This window comes from Schistocerca cancellata, chromosome 1, assembly GCF_023864275.1.
Source record: "Schistocerca cancellata isolate TAMUIC-IGC-003103 chromosome 1, iqSchCanc2.1, whole genome shotgun sequence".
Classification (NCBI taxonomy): Eukaryota; Metazoa; Arthropoda; class Insecta; order Orthoptera; family Acrididae; genus Schistocerca; species Schistocerca cancellata.
Genome location: NC_064626.1, coordinates 593211514 through 593231887, shown reverse-complemented (window position 1 = coordinate 593231887; position 20374 = coordinate 593211514). Strand labels below are relative to the sequence as shown.

Sequence of the window (20374 nt, the reverse complement as noted above, 5' to 3'; positions counted from 1 at the left end):
TGGGCCTCCTTTGAATACCCCAACGCAACTGGCCAAAGTCGATCATCGTCGTCGGCTGTTTGTATCATTCCATCGTGGAAGGGTCGTACGCATCTGCAAACCAGAGGTCCTTGACTCGGAACTGAAACACCGCACCAATGCACTGTTCAAGAACGGTTATTCGTCCGATGGGGTACGAAGAGCGTTATAAAAGCCGTGCAAAAATCTTAGCGATGCCCATGCGCCTGTGGAACCCAAAGTTTTCCTGCTTTTCGTTATGGACGCTACTGACCGCATAGGGAAAATCCTGACAAAACGGAACATCGCGGTAATCTAGAAACCCACTCAGAACATACAAGATCTTCTACAATTGGCCAAGGATGCTCGCAAACCGTTGGACGAAGCGGAAATTGATAGAATTCCGTATAATTGTGGGGAGGTGTACGTGGATACGGTCAAAAAACGACTAGAGGAGGACAAGGGCAACTTCAGGGGAGAGATTGATGGATCAGCTGTTGCGCAACGTGTTTTGCAGCGAGGAGACAACCACATTCATTTTGAAGTACTGGCAGCCGCAAGCGGATACCACGGAAGGCTGTACTGAGAGGCCATAGGGATTGTTAAACACCGCAGGAATTTCAGTAGGAAGGAGGAGGCCATGAAATTGAATGATATCTGGACCCCGGTGCTGAAGAAGGTGTGTACGCATCTTCCACCATGGAGTGATAGCAACAGCGGACGATGGCAACCCACAACGGCAAATTGCGCTCGGATATTCAAAGCACGTGACGTCACACCGCTACATGGGAGCACGCATTGACGAAATTTTGCATCAGTCAATACCGACCCGGGGACTTTGGGTTTTAATCTGGAATCTATCTGACCACGGCTTAACAGTCAGCAATATTTTATTAATTGTTTCAACGACAACGTTCACGCTAAAGGTTTTGGAATATAGCATACCATTTGAACAACAGTAATACACGAGAATCAAATATTAATAAATTTCAACAATAACTAATACATACACTAAGTATAGTAATAAAAAACTTAGCGCAATGTGAGCCTATCCAATGCACATAGTAGTTGTAAGTCATGTACGTCTGTTGTTCTGATTTTATTGTCTGTAAATGTCACTCCAACTGTGAGTAAAATATGTAATATGAATTATTTTATATAAAATATACTAAATTATTTGTTTCGTTTCATTTATATAGAAGGTTGGACTACAAACAGTACTTTCAGAAGCATAGAGTTGTCATGAAGTCACAAACCTGAAGCCAAGGCACACCATGTTAGTAGCCTCAAAAATCAGCTTCTTGTTAAAAGAGTTCTCATAAAAAACGCCAGCTTTCATCATTTACAGGTGTATAGTCGTTCTGATTATAGTCCATAAAGTGCGAAGGAATAATATTTCATTCGTAAGTACTCGTAAACTCGTTCGAACAATATTTTCTTTGATACACAAGAATTTTATACATGAATTGTATTACAGATTGCGAATATGAACAATCATCAGCTGTATAATAGAGTGATGACAGTGGAAATTTATGCCTGACCGGGACTCGACCCGTATTTTCCACTTCACGCAAGCAGTCGCCTTAACCACCCTGGCTACCCGTGCACGACTCACGGCCAGACGCAAACTTCCATATGTCGTCGTTCCTGAGTCACAACCTGCACACTCACGCACGTTATGTAATTCGCATTCAGGTGAGGCCATTTTAATTGAAAGTCGCTGCCTGGTATCGGCGGGTCAATACAATGTTTCAGTGTCTGTGTTATATCGACCAACATGCTGGCATGTCCGAAGAGACATTCCATCGCACTTCTGAACAACACAGCACTGCAATATCGTATAATAATTTTAGTTGCACTAGTTACTTTCACTTTAGTGGTTTCATTTCTGTAAGCAGCAGGTGTAATAGACTGCCAACCAGTTGCACTAATGGTGGTTTTCAAAAAACCTTTACCATGGTTTCGACGAATTTAAACCAGTCTTTCTCAGAAGGACAAACCAGCATACAATGCGGTAACATAAATTCCAATCAAAACGTCATGGACCCATGGTACATATCAAACAGAAACTACTCTCTACAACAAATTAGGAATGTCAAAAAACGATATGATATATACCAGCATAGGACAAGTAGTATTTACAAATTTCACATTAGCAATCAGTAAGTAAAGCTATCTCCACATGACGTGTCGGCACCGGTCTAAATGTCCGTATTTAAAAGTTAAGGTCTGTACAATTAAGGGCTTGTCACATCAGTAAAACTAATCTCTTAAAATAACATGCTATGTTAATAGCTACATCCCGACTGAGGGAGAATGGAGAGCGTGGACACCAGGAAAACAAATCTTGAGTCTCACAGGCCGATAAAGATGTACGCTTGGTGGTCTAAGCAGCTAATAACTGTAACCACATTGAAATTACTGACAGAAATACATCGTGCGAATCAACAAGTATAGAATAAAACGTTCAAAAAGACAATGCATATATTATACTACTACGGTTGCCCGGGAAGTAATGCACCGCATTTTTTCTTCAACAATTCTTTTTTGAACATAATGAGAATTACACTTACGAAAGAATGGTGTTTTATCTACACATCCTAATTTTTCACGTAATTTCCATCCCTTCTATCGCCTTCCTCTTGCGCGAAACAAAACGGTGTATGACCTGTCGATACCAATTCTTGTCCTGATGGCGGAGCCAGTGCTTCACTGTGTGAATCACCTCCTCATCGTCCTCAAAATGTCATACACGAACGGCATCCTTTAATGGCCCAAACAAGTGGAACTCCGAGGGGGCTAGGTAACGGTTGTAGGTTAGATGGCGTAACACTGTCCTACCCTGTCTTGCAATGTGTTGAGCAGTCCTCAGACTTGGGTAGAACCGAGCATTATCGTGTTGCAGCAAAACATCTGGCTTCCTGTGGCACCGAAGCCGCCAGAAGCGCGTCTTGAGTTTTGTTAATGTGTTCACATATGCTTCTAAATTAATGGTATCCCCTCTTGGCATCACATCAATGAGAATCACATCTTCACAGTCCCAGAGCACAGTGATCGTGAACTTACCGGCGGAAACAGTTGCTTTGAACTTTTTCTTCTGTGGGAAGTGGGAATGGCGCCATTCCATCGACTGTTGTTTTATTTCAGGCTCTAAATGGTGAACACAGGGTTCAGGTTTCATCACCTATTACAGTCCAGGATAAGAAGAGTCCCCCTCAGCTTCAAAACGTTGCAATAAATCAAGACAATTATTTTTTTGTGCGACTTATGATCCATCGATAGACACTATGGGACCCATGTTGCACACACTTTTAAATACCAAAGAGTGCGGACAACTGCATCCACGCTTCGTTTGCATGCAGCGCGAACTGCCGAGTCATAATGCGTCTGTCCTAGCAAATGACATCATCAGCTCGCTGCAATATGACAGGTGTGACAGCCATGGATGTTCTCCCTGACCGCAGCAAATCGTGGAGCTCCGCCGAATCACCTTCTGATGACCTCACCCTCTGTGCCTAGTGACTAACTGTATTTCTCTCGACAACAGTACTACATAGACTTTGCACAAGCGTTTGTGAATATTCCCAACAGTTCCTTTCTCTGGAGTGAGAAATTCAATGGTGGCACGTTGCTTGCAAAGAACATCACCTACAGACGCCGTTTTGAAATTGTCCTGCAACTACGCTATCTGTCAGAAGTGATGGAAAGTTGGCGTGCTCGCTCAGGAGACTTCATATAATACATACGTAATGTTCTGCATTCGTAGCATTGCTTTCATATGAGAAAAAAATGCGGTCCAATACTTTCTGGGCAACCCTCGTTGCATAAGATAAGACCAATATAGGACTACCAGTATTTTATTGTGCGGAAATAGTGATGTCTTTATATAAGTATGTTATTACAAGCATAATGACAGCAATGAAATTAATATCACGTCCAGTACATCATCATATGTGAAGTAAAAATGTCAGTGCATAAACAGGTTATTAAACATAATTGAGAGATTGCAGGGCACTCTCACTTCTGATTCGGTGTAGGGAATACGATCTACGGCGATTTGACTTCATACATTGTCATGAAATGGTGGGCAGCAGTGTACAGTCTTGTTTGAGTGCTCGAGGGAAAGAAATAAAGTAAGCTTTACCTGCGTTCAAAGGAACAGGGTGCCGACTTAAACGATAGAAGTAAAAGCACGGTGTTGGTGGGCGGACAAAGCGCGTTTTTTCTGAGGAACGATGAGGAGACATTTCTAGACAGCACGTGCAGTGGTTGAATTGAGCAAAACACAATATCTTTGGCGCCAGACAGGGGGCAGACGACCAGGTATATGGCCTAGCGCTGAAAAGTCGCTGAGAGCGCATTGTAGGCCGGGAATGAAGCAGAGGATGGACCCTTAGAGAGCAAGCTGCCAAAAGAAATGTAAACGTTCTGAAAATGTCTGTGGGACAGGGAAACGGGCGTCCAGACGTCCAGAATCCGTTTCAAAAGATGTTTGTCAGAGCATGAAGCTTTTTTACGAGTTTATGGCCGTTCTTTACAAACTTTGAAATGGACGCAACAGGGGAGATAACAAGCTGCTTATGGAGGGCTGTGCTTCCACCCTGTATTGTGTTAGCAAAAGACACGGCAGACGTGTGGGAAAGAGGCCACGAAGCTGAATTTCTTTCCGTTTTCTGCCAATTAACTTTAAAGTCTCTGATTGGTCAAATCGGTCTGCAGTGCAAAGACCATTCTCTGAGCTTAGAATGCCGGCCTCCAGCTCATGATTGGCTTGTGCGAAATTGGGGGAAGTCAAAAAAGAGAAATGTTCTTTTGGAACCGAGCTGAGGAGGAAACAGGGGGAAAGAAAAAATGGACTCTTGTACAAGTCTCTGGTACTGGCGCCTCGCTAGTAAATAACTGCAGGTCTCTACCAAAGCGGTGAGACTTGTGTCCTTTGCTAGTGTGTGATTTAGAGCCTGTGCCAGTCACCTTCTGAACCATTAGAGGTACTGCTTATATCATCACGGTCACAACGAGTAACGTGTGGGTGTACTTATTTGTCTTGAGTCGGCCGTCTAAACATTTGACTTATTCTGACACACACAGTTGTGGCACGGAGTCAAATTGGTTTGGCAGACCAGCAAACAGGTCCACCTGCACACTGGAATCTATCGGGGTTTCAGAGGCTCTTAGGGAAGTACCTGCGTTCTGAATTAACCGAACGCGAGACCGCGTACTTGCATTTTTCGGGAACGTGCATTTAATAACAGATTACTGCCGACCATGACTTCAGTCGCCGAACGCATTGTGGTGTACCACCTTGACCAGTAGGAGGGTAAAGTATTCGCTGCTGCGACTTAGGGCTATAATATCTATTTCTCAGCACCCTGTTCTTTTGAACCATATTTTTCCCTTTTTTTTTGTATGGTAGAATATAGATGCTTGGTGGTGGCGTAGTTTGATGCCACAACCTGGATTCACGTATATGAAGTGAGATTGAGCGAGCAGTGTTCTGGTTAGTGTCGTGTGTCGATCCCCAGCAGATCACTTTTTCCACCACAGATCCCATTTTAGTAAGGCTTTTGTTAAATAAATATTTTCGTATGATCTTTCTTTAATAATTTTGTTGTCTTGTCATGTTTAAGAGCAATAAATCGATTGTGCATTAGACTGCAACTTCTCCCTGAGTTCTGATTAACAGTTCCTTCGCATTTTTTATGGCAGTCTAGATCAGACACATAAGGAGTAGCTTTTTCACTTGGTGTCCACTACGTGGATCTTTACTTTATTAACAATAATCTCCGGATAGTGACAAACGTAACAGAAGTGGCTGGCATCAATATCTTAGTACAACATAAACTGACAAATGAAACAGTTTACACAAAAGTTGTACAACAGAATTCTGAGGAAATGAACTACTCGTCAACGCTGCGCCAGTCGTCGTTGAAGACTGTTTTTGGGAGCAGTACGGGTTCCAAACCATCGAAAACTTGTCTACAGGCGAGCTGCAGTTGGTCGTTTAATAAATTCCCATTTGTGTGCTCAAGATGTTTATAGATCTCTAATTCTTCCCAAAGGTTCATCCTACGCCCTTTGATTTCTGTGCATAGAATAACAGTGCCTTCCTGATTTTCGATGTGTGATTGGCAATCAGTAGATGTTCAACAAACGTAGAGTTACGTATTTCAGCTCCTTGACATCTTGAGTGCACAAATGAGAATTTATTAAACGTCCAGCTGCAGCTCACCTGTAGACAATTTTTCGATGAGATTCAGATTTGGTTTTAGTTTTCGTTCCACACACTCAAAAATGAGATGATTCTCGTGGATGTGGGACATGTCAGAAGGAATAACATAAAAAACAAAAAACATTTGTATACAATACTTACAACCCTGGTCATTTGTCAGCAGATTGTCGAAATAGGTGAATAAATTGCAATAAACTAGAACTACTAATATTTACAGAATTAATACACTACCAGAGTGAAACATTGTTATGCATATGTAATAAATTTCTCATACACAAAATATCAAGTGCTGTCAAAACCGAAATCTAACAGATATTTTTATTTAAGCTGGTCTAACAGTCCCTGTTAAGATATTCGTTACGGAGTGGAGGGACTTGACTATCAAAACTTCTTTCAAACTATGTAAAACCAAGTTATTAATGGTTGCTGGCAGTTTACTGAAAATGTGTGTTCCTGAATATTGGACCCCTTTCTGTATCAAGGTAAGTGATTTCAGCTCTTCACATAGATTGTTCTTATTCGTAATATTGACACTATGAATTGAGTTATTGGTTGGAAATAGAGATATATTAGTTTCAACATATTTAATTAAGGCATGAATATACGGAGAAGCAGTGGTTAGTACAAAGTTCTTTGAACAGTTTTATACGTGATGTTCTTCAATTTCCACCATGTGTGATGTTTATTACACGCTTTTGCACGTGAAAAATTTTTGATCTGTTTTATGAGCTACCCCAGAATATGATCCCATGTGACATAATAGAAAGAAAGTAAGTGAAGTATGCAAGTTTTTTTTATATTTATGTCTCCTGCATCTGACATCATTCTCACTGCACATACAGACTTGTTTAGGCGCTTGAGAAATTCTGTGGAATGCCCTTCCCAACTGAATTTGTTATCAGGTTGTAATCCTAGAAATTTAACACTGTCAACCTCTTCAATCTGCATTTCTTCATATGTTATACACATGCTGGAAGGAAATCTCTTACAGTTTCTAGACTGCATATACTGCGTCTTTTCAAAGTTTAATGACAGTGAAGTAGCTTTAGACCATTTATCAATGTCAGTGAAAATTTTATTAGCAGCTATTTCTAAATCTGTACTTGACTTGTTACTTATCGTAATGTTTGTATCATCTGCAAACAAAACAAACTTAGCATTTAGCAATGTAACGGACGCAAGGTCACTAATGCACACAAGAAAAAGCAACGGATCCAAGATGGAACCTTGAGGAGCACACATCTAATTAATTAGCAATCAGATGAAGAGTGACTGCTTCCTGCACAGGTATTTCGCCATGACATCCTTTGTTTCCTCTTAGTTAGATAGAATTAAAACCATTTTCCAGCACTGCCGGTGACTCCATAATATTCTAATGTACATAATATTCTAATGTACTTAAGAGAATGCTGTGGTTCACACAGTCAAAGGCATTTGATAGGTCACAGAAAATGCCAGTAGCATCTAATTTATTATCTAATGAATTAATTAGATACTCATTGTAAGTGTAAATAGCTTTCTCTGTATCAAAACCCTTAATAAACCCAAACTGTGACTTGGACAATATATCATTTTCAGTCAGAAGCTTAAGGACACGCTTGAACACAACCTTCTCAAATATTTTTGAAAAAGCCGGCAAAAGTGAAATTGGTCGATAGTTTGAAGATATCTCTTTATCCCCCTTCTTGTAAAGAGGCTTAACTTCAGCATATTTTAGTCTGTCTGGAAATGTTCCGCTGATAAGAGGTTGATTACACGAGTAACTTAAGATAGAAGTCAACTCACAAGAGCACCCTTTCGTTAACTTCGTTGATATGTTATCATAACCAGTAGAATGCTTAGAGTTTAAGGATTTTGTGATGAATGCTACTTATTTGGGAGATGTGAGTGTCATTTCCATTTTACTGAAGTTATTTTTAAAGACTAGTCTCCACTGAACCTTATAACCCCAAGTTCTCAGTAACAGAAACAAAATACTTGTTTAAGAAGTTTGCAATGCTACTGCACTTGTTACCTATGTCTCATTTATTTTTAGAGCTACCTGTCTTCTTTTTTGGCCCCACCTGTCTGTCTTACGTATATCCTATACAGTTTTTATTTTCTTGCCTGATGTAATTATCTTTTTCTCATAAAAAGGCTGCTACGATTTCTGGATTACTTGCTTTAATATTTTGCCGTATTCTTTGTAATACATTACAATGCTAACATCAGAGCTGTTCCTAGATAGTAGACACAGTCTCCTTTTTGACCCACATGATATCTTTATTCATTGTGTAATCCATGGTTAATTTTTGGCTTGTGTTTGATTTGAGTTACCTTTAGGGGAAAATAATTTTCAACAGCAGAAGTAACTTTTATAATGAAAGGTTCATATTTTCTATTTCAGTCAGAAGTATTGTAAACACCTATCCAGTTCATGTCTTTGAGCAATCTCCTGAAGTTCTCGATTTTGGACTGATTTGGTACCCTCCTGTGCTCAGATTTAACAGTTTTTTTGTCCTGACAAGTTTCAACATTTAACACAAGATTAGTGATATGACTTTTTTGTCCTAGATTTTTCTATAATGATATTATCAATAGCAGTCTCAGAGCATTTACATGTCCTAGTTGCAAAGTTCGCAGTAGGAACTAAATTGAATGACAGTATTACTGATTGCAATAATCGTTCACTGACAGAGCTTTTCTTTAAACTCACATTAAAATCACCAGCACCAATATTTCCTTGTTTTTTATTGTGAGTTGGGACAACAGAGCTTCCACATTTTTTTTATGAAGACGTTAAACTTTCACGAAGGTGCTCTGTATATACTTACTATTATAAAGGACTTCTTATAAAATACAACTTGTTGCACAACATTTATTAATATTAGTATCCTTGAAATCAAAACAGTTTTTGACAACTGTGGCCACGCCTCCTTTATCCATACTTTCTCTACAGAAGTAAGAAGCTAACTTGTATCTTGTAACATTTAACATATCTATACAAGTGGTCACATGATGTTGAGAGAGGCAGATTATATCAACTGGTTTGCTCAAGTCAAATTCTTCAATACAATTAACCAACAAAAATAACCAACACGTTAAGCTTACCCCTTAGTCCTCGGACATAATAATGAAATGAGGACAACTGATTTTGTGCACAAGCTGAATTACAACTGGCTGAACTAAATTTTTCTGTAAATTTTTGAGTATCTCTAGTTTCGATCAGAGGCTGTGTACATTGGTTTGTGGCTGCCTGTTTTATCAATGTGAATGTCATTTTCAGCCTGTTTCTGAAAATCTTTAGTTTTTACTCCCTGTACCCTAAAAAAATTGCTGTTCTGTCACCTGTAGCCATTGGTGCTTTACAAGTTGTGATAGTGCTGCCCCACTCTTAAGTTATGGGTTTCAAACCCACACTGTTCGCAAAAAAAACTTCGTAAGACTGCCGGTAGCCTCTGAGAGTGGTTCATTTCCTCACAATTCTATTATACAGTTTTTGTGCGAACAGTTTGGTTTGTCAGTTAATGCTGTACTAAGACACTGATGCCACCCATTTCTGTTACGTTTGCCACTATTCGGAGACTTATGAATTTTTGCTCTTTGCTGTCATTATAGTTAATAACCAGTTTATACACTGACATCTTCACTTCACGTATGATGATGTACTGGACGTGATATTAATTTCATTGATGTTATTATGCTTGTAATAAAATACTTATATACAAACATCACTATTTCCGCACGATAATTTACTGATAGTCCTATAATGTCTTAAATTATGCTACGAGGTTTGCCCAGAAAGTAATGCACCGCATGGTTTTTCCTCATCCGAAAGCAATGCTACGAATGCAAAACTTTACATGTGTATTATTTGAAGTCTCCTGAGCGAGCACGCCAACTTTCCATCACTTCTGACAGATATCGTAGTTGCAGGACAATTTCAAAACGGCGTCTGTAGGTGATGTTCTTTGCAAGCAACGTGCCACCATTGAATTTCTCACTGCAGAGAAAGGAACTGTTGGGAATATTCACAAACGCTTGTGCAAAGTCTATGGAGCACTGATGTAAACAGAAATACAGTTAGTCGCTAGGCACGGAGGGTGAGGTCATCAGGAGGCGGTTCGGCGGAGCTCCACGATTTGCTGCGGTCAGGGAGAACGTCCATGGCTGTCACACCTGTCATGATGCAGCGAGCTGATGATGTCATTCTGGAGGACAGATGCTTTACGACTCGACTGTAGGCGCTGCATCTGTCGATCAGCAAAGGACATGTGGATGCAAATATCCGCCGTCTTGGATTTTCAAAAGTGTGTGTAACACGGGTCCCGCGGTGTCTAACGGTGGCCCACAAATCACACAAAGAAGAATTTGTCTTGATTTATTGGAATGTTTTGAAGCTGAGGCGGAGGCCTTCTTGTCCCGGATTGTGACAGGTGATGAAATCTGGGTTCACCATTTTGAGCCCGAAATAAAACGACAGTCGATGGAATATGGCCATTCCCACTTCCCACAGAAGATAAATTTCAAAGCAGCTGTCTCCGCCGGCAAAATCGTGATCGGACTGTGAAAGTGTGGTCCTCACTGATGTGATGCCAAGAGGTGGTACCATTAATTTAGAAGCATATGTCAACGCATTAACAAAACTCAAGACGCGCTTCTGGCGACTTCCGCGCCACAACAAACCCGGAGATGTTTTGCTGCAACACAATAACGCTACGCCCCCACACAAGTGTGAGGACTGCTGAACACATCGCAAAACAGGGTTGGACAGTGTTACGCCATCCAACTTACAGCCCTGACCTAGCCCCCTCGGAGTTCCAATTGTTTGGGCCTTTAAAGGATGCCGTTCGTGTATGACATTTTGAGGACGATGAGGTGATTCACACAGTGAAGCACTGGCTCCGCCATCAGGACAAGAATTGGCATCGACAGGTCATACACGGTTTTGTTTCGCGCAAGAGGAAGGCGATAGAAGGGATGGAAATTACGTGAAAAATTAGGATGTGCACATACAACGCTATTTTTTCGCATATGTAATTCTCATTATGTTCAATAAAGAACTGTTGCAGAAAAAAATGCGGTACATTAACTTTCCGGACAACCCTCGTAGTATATTATGTGCATTTGCATTTTTCAACATTTTATTCTATACTTGTTGACTACCATGGTGTATTTCTGTTAGTAATTTCAATGTGTTTACCGTTATTAGCTGCTTAGACCGCCAAGCGTACATGTTTATCGGCACATGCGCCTCAGGTTCAAAAATGGTTCAAATGGTTCTGAGCACAATAGGACTTAACATATGAGGTCATCAGTCCCCTAGAACTTAGAACTACTTAAACCTAACCAACCTAAGGATCACACACATCCATGCTCGAGGCAGGATTCGAACCTGCGATTGTAGCGGTCGCGCGGTTCCAGACTGAAGCCCCTAGAACCACTCGGCCACATCGGCCGGCCATGCGCCTCAGGTTTTGTTTTCCTGGTATCCACATTCTCCCTCAGTCGGAATCTAGCTATTACATAGCATATTATTTTAAGAGATTAGTTTCACTGATGTGACCAGCCATTTATTCTACGGACCTTAACGTTTACATATCGATATTCAGACCATTGACGACACCTGTCATGTGGAGATAGCTCTACTGACGGATTGCTGAAGTGAAGTTTATAAGTACTACTTGTCCTATGGTGGTATGTATCGTAATCTTTGTGACATTCCTACACTTTTTGTAGAGAGTAGTTTCTGTTTGATGAGTAATATGGGTCCATGACGTTTTGCTTGTAAGTTATGTCAGCGCATTGACGCAGGTTTGTCCTCCTTAGATATACTGGTTTAAATCCGTCGAAACCATGGTAATGTTTATTTGAAAACAACCATTTATTGCCACTGGTTGGCTGTCTCCTACACCTGCTGTTCTGTAACCGTTGTTGCAGTGCAGCCATGTTCAAAATAGTCTGTAATTAGACTTTCGATTTCCTATCAATCGAAGAGCGCTCAGGTTGACCACAGTGAAAAGGGAATATTGCAAATTGTCCAGACGTAGCAAAATAAGTTCCCAGCTTTTTCGGAAGAGGACATAGAGGAAATATCATTTTCGTAGTTCTGTACTGAGGAAAATACTGGATAATGAAAGGAACCTTTTCACATCACGTGCTTCGTTTCTTGGTCATTGGAAACGTGCAACAAAAAGAAAGTGATATTAACGAGATCAAATACGTCGAATTACTGATTCAAATATACCTTTAAGACTGGAAAAATAACTGAAAATGCATTCCTAACATTGTGCTATTCGTTGTAGCTTCGTAATATTAAATATTTAAAACAACAACGGTAATTTTGAACGGTAGTCAGCGAGTGTTTTGGGCTTACCAAGAAGGCGGCGCCGGCTGCAAAGCAATGTACAGCTGTAAGTCTGTAGCGCCATTTCCCCTCATTCTATCCTTATTTACAATTTGTAAGTGAATTGTAACTTTGACCATAGATACGATTTTCTCATGTAACAAAGGTGTCAGTCTCCACTCCAGTGGACACTGCGCTGTTTTTCGTGTGAAATACAAGTGAAGATGCGTTTGTGCCATATCTCTAAATGCGAAAATCGGAAAACAAGGAACTAGGTAGGAAGCGAGCACAACTTAACCGGTAATATATAGTAAACATACATCTTGCATCTTGCGAGGTGTAGTAGCTGAGCAAAATTGTTGATTTTGCACAGCCGAGCTGCAGCATGCAAATTGCTGTCTATATTTTGACTGTGTACTCACGCGTAATGGAATAAAAAAGAATACATAAAAAATGTCTGGTTGTTGTATTTCTCTCTCTCTCTCTCTCTCTCTCTCTCTCTCTGTGTGTGTGTGTGTGTGTGTGTGTGTGTGTGTGTGTGTGTGTGTGTGTGTGACTGGGTGGGTGGGTCGATGATGACGTAGTACTACTTTGTTTTTTAGCTCCATTTGGGATCTGGAAGTGCTCAGCGACCTTACTTATTTCAATTGGTGAAACAATTACAATAACTAAGTGAATAACTAGTTCACACAAGCACCACTAAGTGTGCATAATGGTGTAACTAAATTTTGGTTTTAATACAATACCCGTTTAACTGCTGTTGCTTAATTCTATAGAAAGCAATGTATTTGTAGTGTTTCTACGAGGGCCGTTCAGTAAGTAACTCAACACATATTTTTTTCTAAAGTACGCTGGTTGTAGTCAGGAATTCAATACATCATATTATTCCCCATTATTTTGGCTTCAAAACCCCCTTTTTCAACATAATCTCCATTCAATGCGATGGCCTTATGGCACCTTACTGGCAGGACCACTTTACTGGTCGATGTCAGAGCGAACGACTTGATGCATCAATAACCTCCCATCATCCACATACTGCTTCCTGTAGAGTGCATCCTTCATTGGTCCTTCGTTGCTGTTCATGGTCTCCTGTTAGACAGCGAGGACAACAGCGGTCACACACTCTTGAATAACCCAACTTGTGGACGAGTGTGTCAGTACTACCAACAGAGACGTCCAATTTTACAGCGAGCTGTTTGACTCTGACCTGTCGGTCACCTTGAATAAGCGTATCTGCATGTTCCAACACTGCAGGTGTCACAGATGTGTACGTCCGTTAGGCACGTGCAAGATCGGACAATTTTTGCGCGTCCTTGTTGCGATGATGACAGACGCCTCGTTCAACGGCTTACCGAACTTTCGTTCGCCGTCAGATCGCCGCAGGGACAGTGAATATTTGTGATGCTCTGATTTTCAGCCAATAAATAAATAAATGACATCTCTCTGCTTGGAATGAACCTCCAACACAGACGCCATTTTGGAGGTAACATACAGCGCCGCGATGTACCGGAACTTCATGAACTATAGGGGCTGAAGCAGGAATATTTCACGATGTCCCACAACAAATTCCGCATTTTTTCTACCGAAACTGGCGAAGAAAAAGAGTGCTTTGCATTTCATATTGAACGCCCCTCTTGGATACATTTATCCACTATGTACAGGGTTATTACAAATGATTGAAGCGATTTCACAGCTCTACAATAACTTTATTATTTGAGATATTTTCACAATGCTTTGCACACGCATACAAAAACTCAAAAAGATTTTTCAGGCATTCACAAATGTTCGATATGTGCCCCTTTAGTGATTCGGCAGACATCAAGCCGATAGTCAAGTTCCTCCCACACTCGGCGCAGCATGTCCCCATCAATGAGTTCGAAAGCATCGTTGATGCGAGCTCGCAGTTCTGGCACGTTTCTTGGTAGAGGAGGTTTAAACACTGAATCTTTCACATAACCCCACAGAAAGAAATCGCATGGGGTTAAGTCGGGAGAGCGTGGAGGCCATGACATGAATTGTCGATCATGATCTCCACCACGACCGATCCATCGGTTTTCCAATCTCCTGTTTAAGAAATGCTTCTGCTTTAGCCTTTTCCGTAAGATTTTCCAAACCGTCGGCTGTGGTACGTTTAGCTCCCTGCTTGCTTTATTCGTCGACTTCCGCGGGTTATGCGTGAAACTTGCCCGCACGCGTTCAACCGTTTCTTCGCTCACTGCAGGCCAACCCGTTGATTTCCCCTTACAGAGGCATCCAGAAGCTTTAAACTGCGCATACCATCGCCGAATGGAGTTAGCAGTTGGTGAATCTTTGTTAAACTTCGTCCTGAAGTGTCGTTGCACTGTTATGACTGACTGATGTGAGTGCATTTCAAGCACGACATACGCTTTCTTGGCTCCTGTCGCCATTTTGTCTCACTGCGCTCTCGAGCGCTCTGGCGGCAGAAACCTGAAGTGCGGCTTCAGCCGAACAAAACTTTATGAGTTTTTCTACTTATCTGTAGTGTGTCGTGACCATATGTCAATGAATGGAGCTACAGTGAATTTATGAAATCGCTTCAATCATTTGTAATAGCCCTGTACTTCTTTCATACAATAACAAAAGCAGTTATGTACATACACATAGCTGCCTACATGAAGTAGTTCACATTACTACCACTTTGACTGTAAATAATGTTTACTGTTTTAACAGCACTCCACACTGTAGTCGCCTCTATTGTCTATCGATAAAAATGAATTTCGTTAAAACGGCTATTTTTGTGATAGTGTAAATAACCAACTACATATATACAATGCGTTACTGTAACATAAAGCATGTATAGAGGGCGCCATAGTCATGTATGATGTGCGCTGAGGTCAACTGTGAGATGACAGTACACAGCGGACTCACTGCATTTTTTACTGTTGTGTATAGATAGTCCAAGTAGCGGCTGAAATGTGTTAACTTTATCTGCTGATACACGTCACCGACTTGACAAAAAAACATGGGACACCTCCTCATATCATGTCAGACCTCTTTTTGATTAGCATAGTGCAGCAACTCAACGTGGCAGTAACTCCACAAGTCGTTGGAAGTCCACTACAGAAATATTGATCCATGCTGCCTCTATTGCCGTCCATAATTACGAAAGTGTTGCCGATGCAAGTTTTGTGTACGAACTGATCCCTTGACTATACCCCGTGTCGGGTGATCTGGGTGGCCAAATCAGTCGCTCGAATTATCCACAATGTTCTTCAAACCAATCGTGATCAGTTGTGGCTCAATGCATGGCGCATTGTCACCCATAAAAATTCCATCTGTCTGGCAACATGGACTCCGTGAATGGTTCCAAATTATCTCCAAGTAGCCAAACACAACTATTTTCACTCAATGATTGGTCCAGTTGGATCAGAGGAACCAGTCCATTCCAAGTAAACACAGCCCACATCAATACGGAGAAACCACCAGCTTGCACAGTGCTTGATTGACAACTTGGGACGATGGCTTCGTGGACCGGTATAGTCCCTACCTTCAGCTCTTACCAACTAAAACCAGGGCACATTTGACCAGGCCCCGGTTTTGCAGTCGTCAAGGATGCAACCGACATGGTCACTAGCCCAGGGGAGCAGCTGCAGGCGATGTCGTGCTGGTAGCAAAGGCACTCGCGTCGGTCTTTTTGCTGCCATAGCCTTTAACCACAAATTTCACTGCACTGTCCAAACGGATACGTTCATCGTACGTACCACATTCATTTCTGCGGTTATTTCATGCAGGGTTGCTTGACTTATCACAGGCAGCTTTATGGAAACGGGGCTATTCTCGGTCGTTAAGTGAAGGCTGTCGGCCACTGTGTTGTCCTTGGTGAGAGATAATCCCTGAAATTTGGTATTCTCAGAACTCTCTTGGCATTATGGATCTCGGAAACTGAATTCCCTAACAATTTCCGAAATGGAATGACCCTACATCGAACTCTGTTCAAAGCCTTAATTTGCGTTGTGCGGACATAGTCACGGCAGACGTGAAACACTTTAATAAAGAGACAGCTCCGTCAAAACACTGCCCTTCTATACCTCATGTACGCAACATTACCGCCATTTGTATATGTGCACACCACAATCCTATGACTTGTCACCTTAGTGTATACGTGAAATTTATACAATTGTAGTTCTGTTTTAAAATGTATGCAATTGTATTTTAATTGGTTCATTTATCATCCCTGCCACTGAAGATGGTCACTCAGTGACTGAAATCTAGATTAGTTAAAATAAACACAAGTTGTGAGTAAGTGCTGCACCTTCTTTCACCAATGGTACTACTTGTTCATGATGTCCTAACCAAGTTCGCAGTGGGGTGCAGAGAGTGAAGGAAGCAAGATCCACTTACTGAAGCCCACCATATCCACAGCCGCAGGGAGGGAGTTGAGGTGTGTGTGTGTGTGTGTGTGTGTGTGTGTGTGTGTGTGTGTGTGTGTGTGTGTATGTATGGAAGGGGGGGGGGTGCTGCGCTTACCTCACGCAGTGGTGACACCACACGTGCCTACTGGTTTGGCACCCGCAGCACGACAGTCACTTCTTTCTAGCTAGTGTACACACATGTATTTTTTTGAGCTCGCTGATGTTGGCTGTGGCTATCACAAAACACTCGTGGTCCGAAGTCGACAGACTTCAGTTAATTCGGAAGTAGGAAGGCCAGGGGCACGACGTTGTGAGCAAAGAATATGTGGTGACGCACCTGCTGGGCCGGGCGGTCCCTCACGGAGTCCAGCCAGGCTACTGCCCTGCGCAGAGCGTCCTTCTGCGCGCGGCTCACCGAGTCCGTCAGCACGGCGCCGCCGTCGTCCTCCATGTACAGCACCCGCACCGACTGCACCGACACCTGCAGCACAGCACAGTCGTCTTCCACCAGCAGTATACACAGCAGTTGTCTGAGGACGCCGCGAACTGCGGACGCTGAGCACTAGTACATTTAAGTGGTATAATACAAACAGGGTAGGCCGCCGAAATATTTATTTTGGTTCAAATGGCTATAAGCACTATGGGACTTAACATCTGAGGTCATCAGTCCCCTAGACTTAGAACTACTTAAACCTAACTAACCTAAGGACATCACACACATCAATGCCCGAGGCAGGATTCAAACCTGCGACCGTAGCAGCAGCGCGGTTCCGGACTGAAGCGCCTAGAACCGCTCGGCCACAGCGGCCGGCTATATTTTATTTAGGGATATACTCACCCGCCCATTACAGCCATTACGCCCTCTCTCACAACTAATCAGACATCCCTAGTGAGTCAACATTACAATATCCATATTACATTCTGAAGCGCCAAAGAAACTAGTATAGGCAAGCATATTCAAATACAGAGATAGGTAAACAGGCAGAATACGGCGCTGCAGTCGGTAACGCCTATATAAGACAAGTATCTGGCGCAATTGTTAGATCGATTACTGCTGCTGCAATAGCAGGATATCAAAACGCTTGTTCGTCCGATTCTTGAGTATTGCTCATCAGTATGGGACCCTTACCAGGTTGGATTAATAGAAGAGATAGACATGATCCAGCGAAAAGCAGCGCGATTCGTCATGGGGACATTTAGTCAGCGCGAGAGCGTTACGGAGATGCTGAACAAGCTCCAGTGGCGGACACTTCAAGAAAGGCGTTACGCAATACGGAGAGGTTTATTATCGAAATTACGAGAGAGCACATTCCGGGAAGAGATGGGCAACATATTACTACCGCCCACATATATCTCGCGTAATGATCACAACGAAAAGATCCGAGAAATTAGAGCAAATACGGAGACTTACAAGCAGTCGTTCTTCCCACGCACAATTCGTGAATGGAACAGGGAAGGGGGGATCAGATAGTGGTACAATAAGTACCCTCCGCCACACACCGTAAGGTGGCTCGCGGAGTATAGATGTAGATGTAGATTTAAGTAGTTTGAACACGGTTTTATAGTTGGCGCACGAGCGATGGGACACAGCATCTCCGAGATAGCGATGAAGTGGGGATTTTCCGGTGTGACCATTTCATGAATGTATCGTGAATATCAGGAATCCGGTAAAACATCAAATCTCCGACATCGCTGCTGCCGAAAAAAGATCCTGCAAGAACGGGACTAACGACGATTGAAGAGAATCATTCAACGTGACAGAAGTGCAACCCTTCCGCAAATTACTGCAGATTTCAATGCTGGGGCATCAAGTATCAGCGTGCGAACTATTCAACGAAACATCATCGATATTGGCTTTCGGAGCCTAAGGCCCACGCGTGTACCCTTGATGGCTGCACAACGTAAAACTTTACGCCTCACCTGGTCCAGTAAACATCAACATTCGACTGTTGATGACTGGTCGGACGAGTCTCGTTTCAAATTGTATCGAGCAGATGGATGTATAAGGATACGGAGACGACCTCATCAATCCATGAACCCTGCCTGTCAGCAGAGGACTGTTCAAGGGGGTGGAGGCTCTGTAATGGGGTGGGGCGTGTGCAGTTGCCGTGACATGGGACCCCTGATTCGTCTATATACAACTCTGACAGGTGACATGTACGTGAGCATCGTGTCTGATCACGGGCATCCGTTACGTCCATTGTGCATTCGGACGGACTTGGGCAATTCCAGAGCAATGCGATACCCCACACATCCAGAATTGCTACAGAGTTCAGAAGAGATCTCCAACCCCTCGTACTGTTAGGGATTTATGGACAACCCTGTAGGGTTCACGGTGTCATTGCCCTCCTGAACTACTTCAGACATTAGTCGAGCCCATGCCACGTCCTGTTGCCGCACGTCTACGTGCACGCAGCAGGCATGCACGATATTAGGCAGCTGTACCTGTTTCTTTGGTTTTTCAGTGTATAATGTTCTTAACTTCAGTAGGGCAACTTAGGGATACTTTCATATGACTAAATTTTATGAGAGTTAATTTTTCAACATACTGTAGTGATTTTTCTCTTGAACTATTATTCTTTTTACTATATTTAAGAGATGATTATTAAATGCACTTGCTACATGTGACTCATCATTCATAGCTCTTCCATTCAGTTCAGTAGCTGGTTGTCCAGTCTCTCGTTTTACTACCCATATAGACTTAAGTCTGTTGTTGGACTTACTGATTTCTGGCATATACTTGTTCCTAGACATTCTAGTAACCTTTCTTAGTAGTTTTGAGTAGTTTTTGTAGTCTGCAACTACTGCAGGATCTCTATTTGTTCTTGCCAACAGTTACATATCCCCTTTCCTTTCAGAAGATTCTTTAATTCCTCTAGTGATGCATGGTCAAGGATACCTTCCCTGATACTTGAGTGAGCCGTGGAGGATAAATACTGTACGGTACAAAGATAGGGATGTATCCAACAACAGTGGTCTTGTGTGTGTGAGCTGTGTTTGCGTGAATGTATGTACGTTGTACATTTCAGAAGAAGTCCTTTTGGACGAAATCTAATTTGTTTAGCAGTCTTTTTTATTGTGCCTGTCTGTGACTCAACATCTCCTCTATTTACATAATATTGCCATTATCCCATACTGGATTACCCAATGTTTAAATAAATGAGTACATGGAAGTACTGGTCTGACAAGGGGAGGCCACGAAGTTGGAATCACAGATTTAACAAAAAATGGTTCAAATGGCTCTGAGCACTATGGGACTTAACTTCTGAGGTCATCAGTCCCCTAGAACTTAGAACTACTTAAACCTAACTAACCTAAGGACATCACACACATCCATGTCCGAGGCAGGATTCGAACCTGCGACCGTAGCGGTCGCGCGGTTCCAGACTGTAGCGCCTAGAACAGATTTAACAGATTTACTTAAAACTTGGTACACCTTTAGCAGGCCAT

At 42.2% G+C, this 20374-nt stretch overlaps 1 protein-coding gene across 1 annotated transcript in view; it reads right to left on the bottom strand.

Moving 5' to 3' along the window:
- LOC126088493 (fatty-acid amide hydrolase 2-A-like) overlaps positions 1-20374 on the bottom strand; it is a 250432-nt gene that overhangs the window by 63007 nt on the left and 167051 nt on the right. The window contains exon 7 of the mRNA XM_049906673.1: positions 17262-17405. Coding sequence (XP_049762630.1) covers positions 17262-17405 — 144 coding nt within the window. The remainder of the gene's footprint in view (positions 1-17261; positions 17406-20374) is intronic.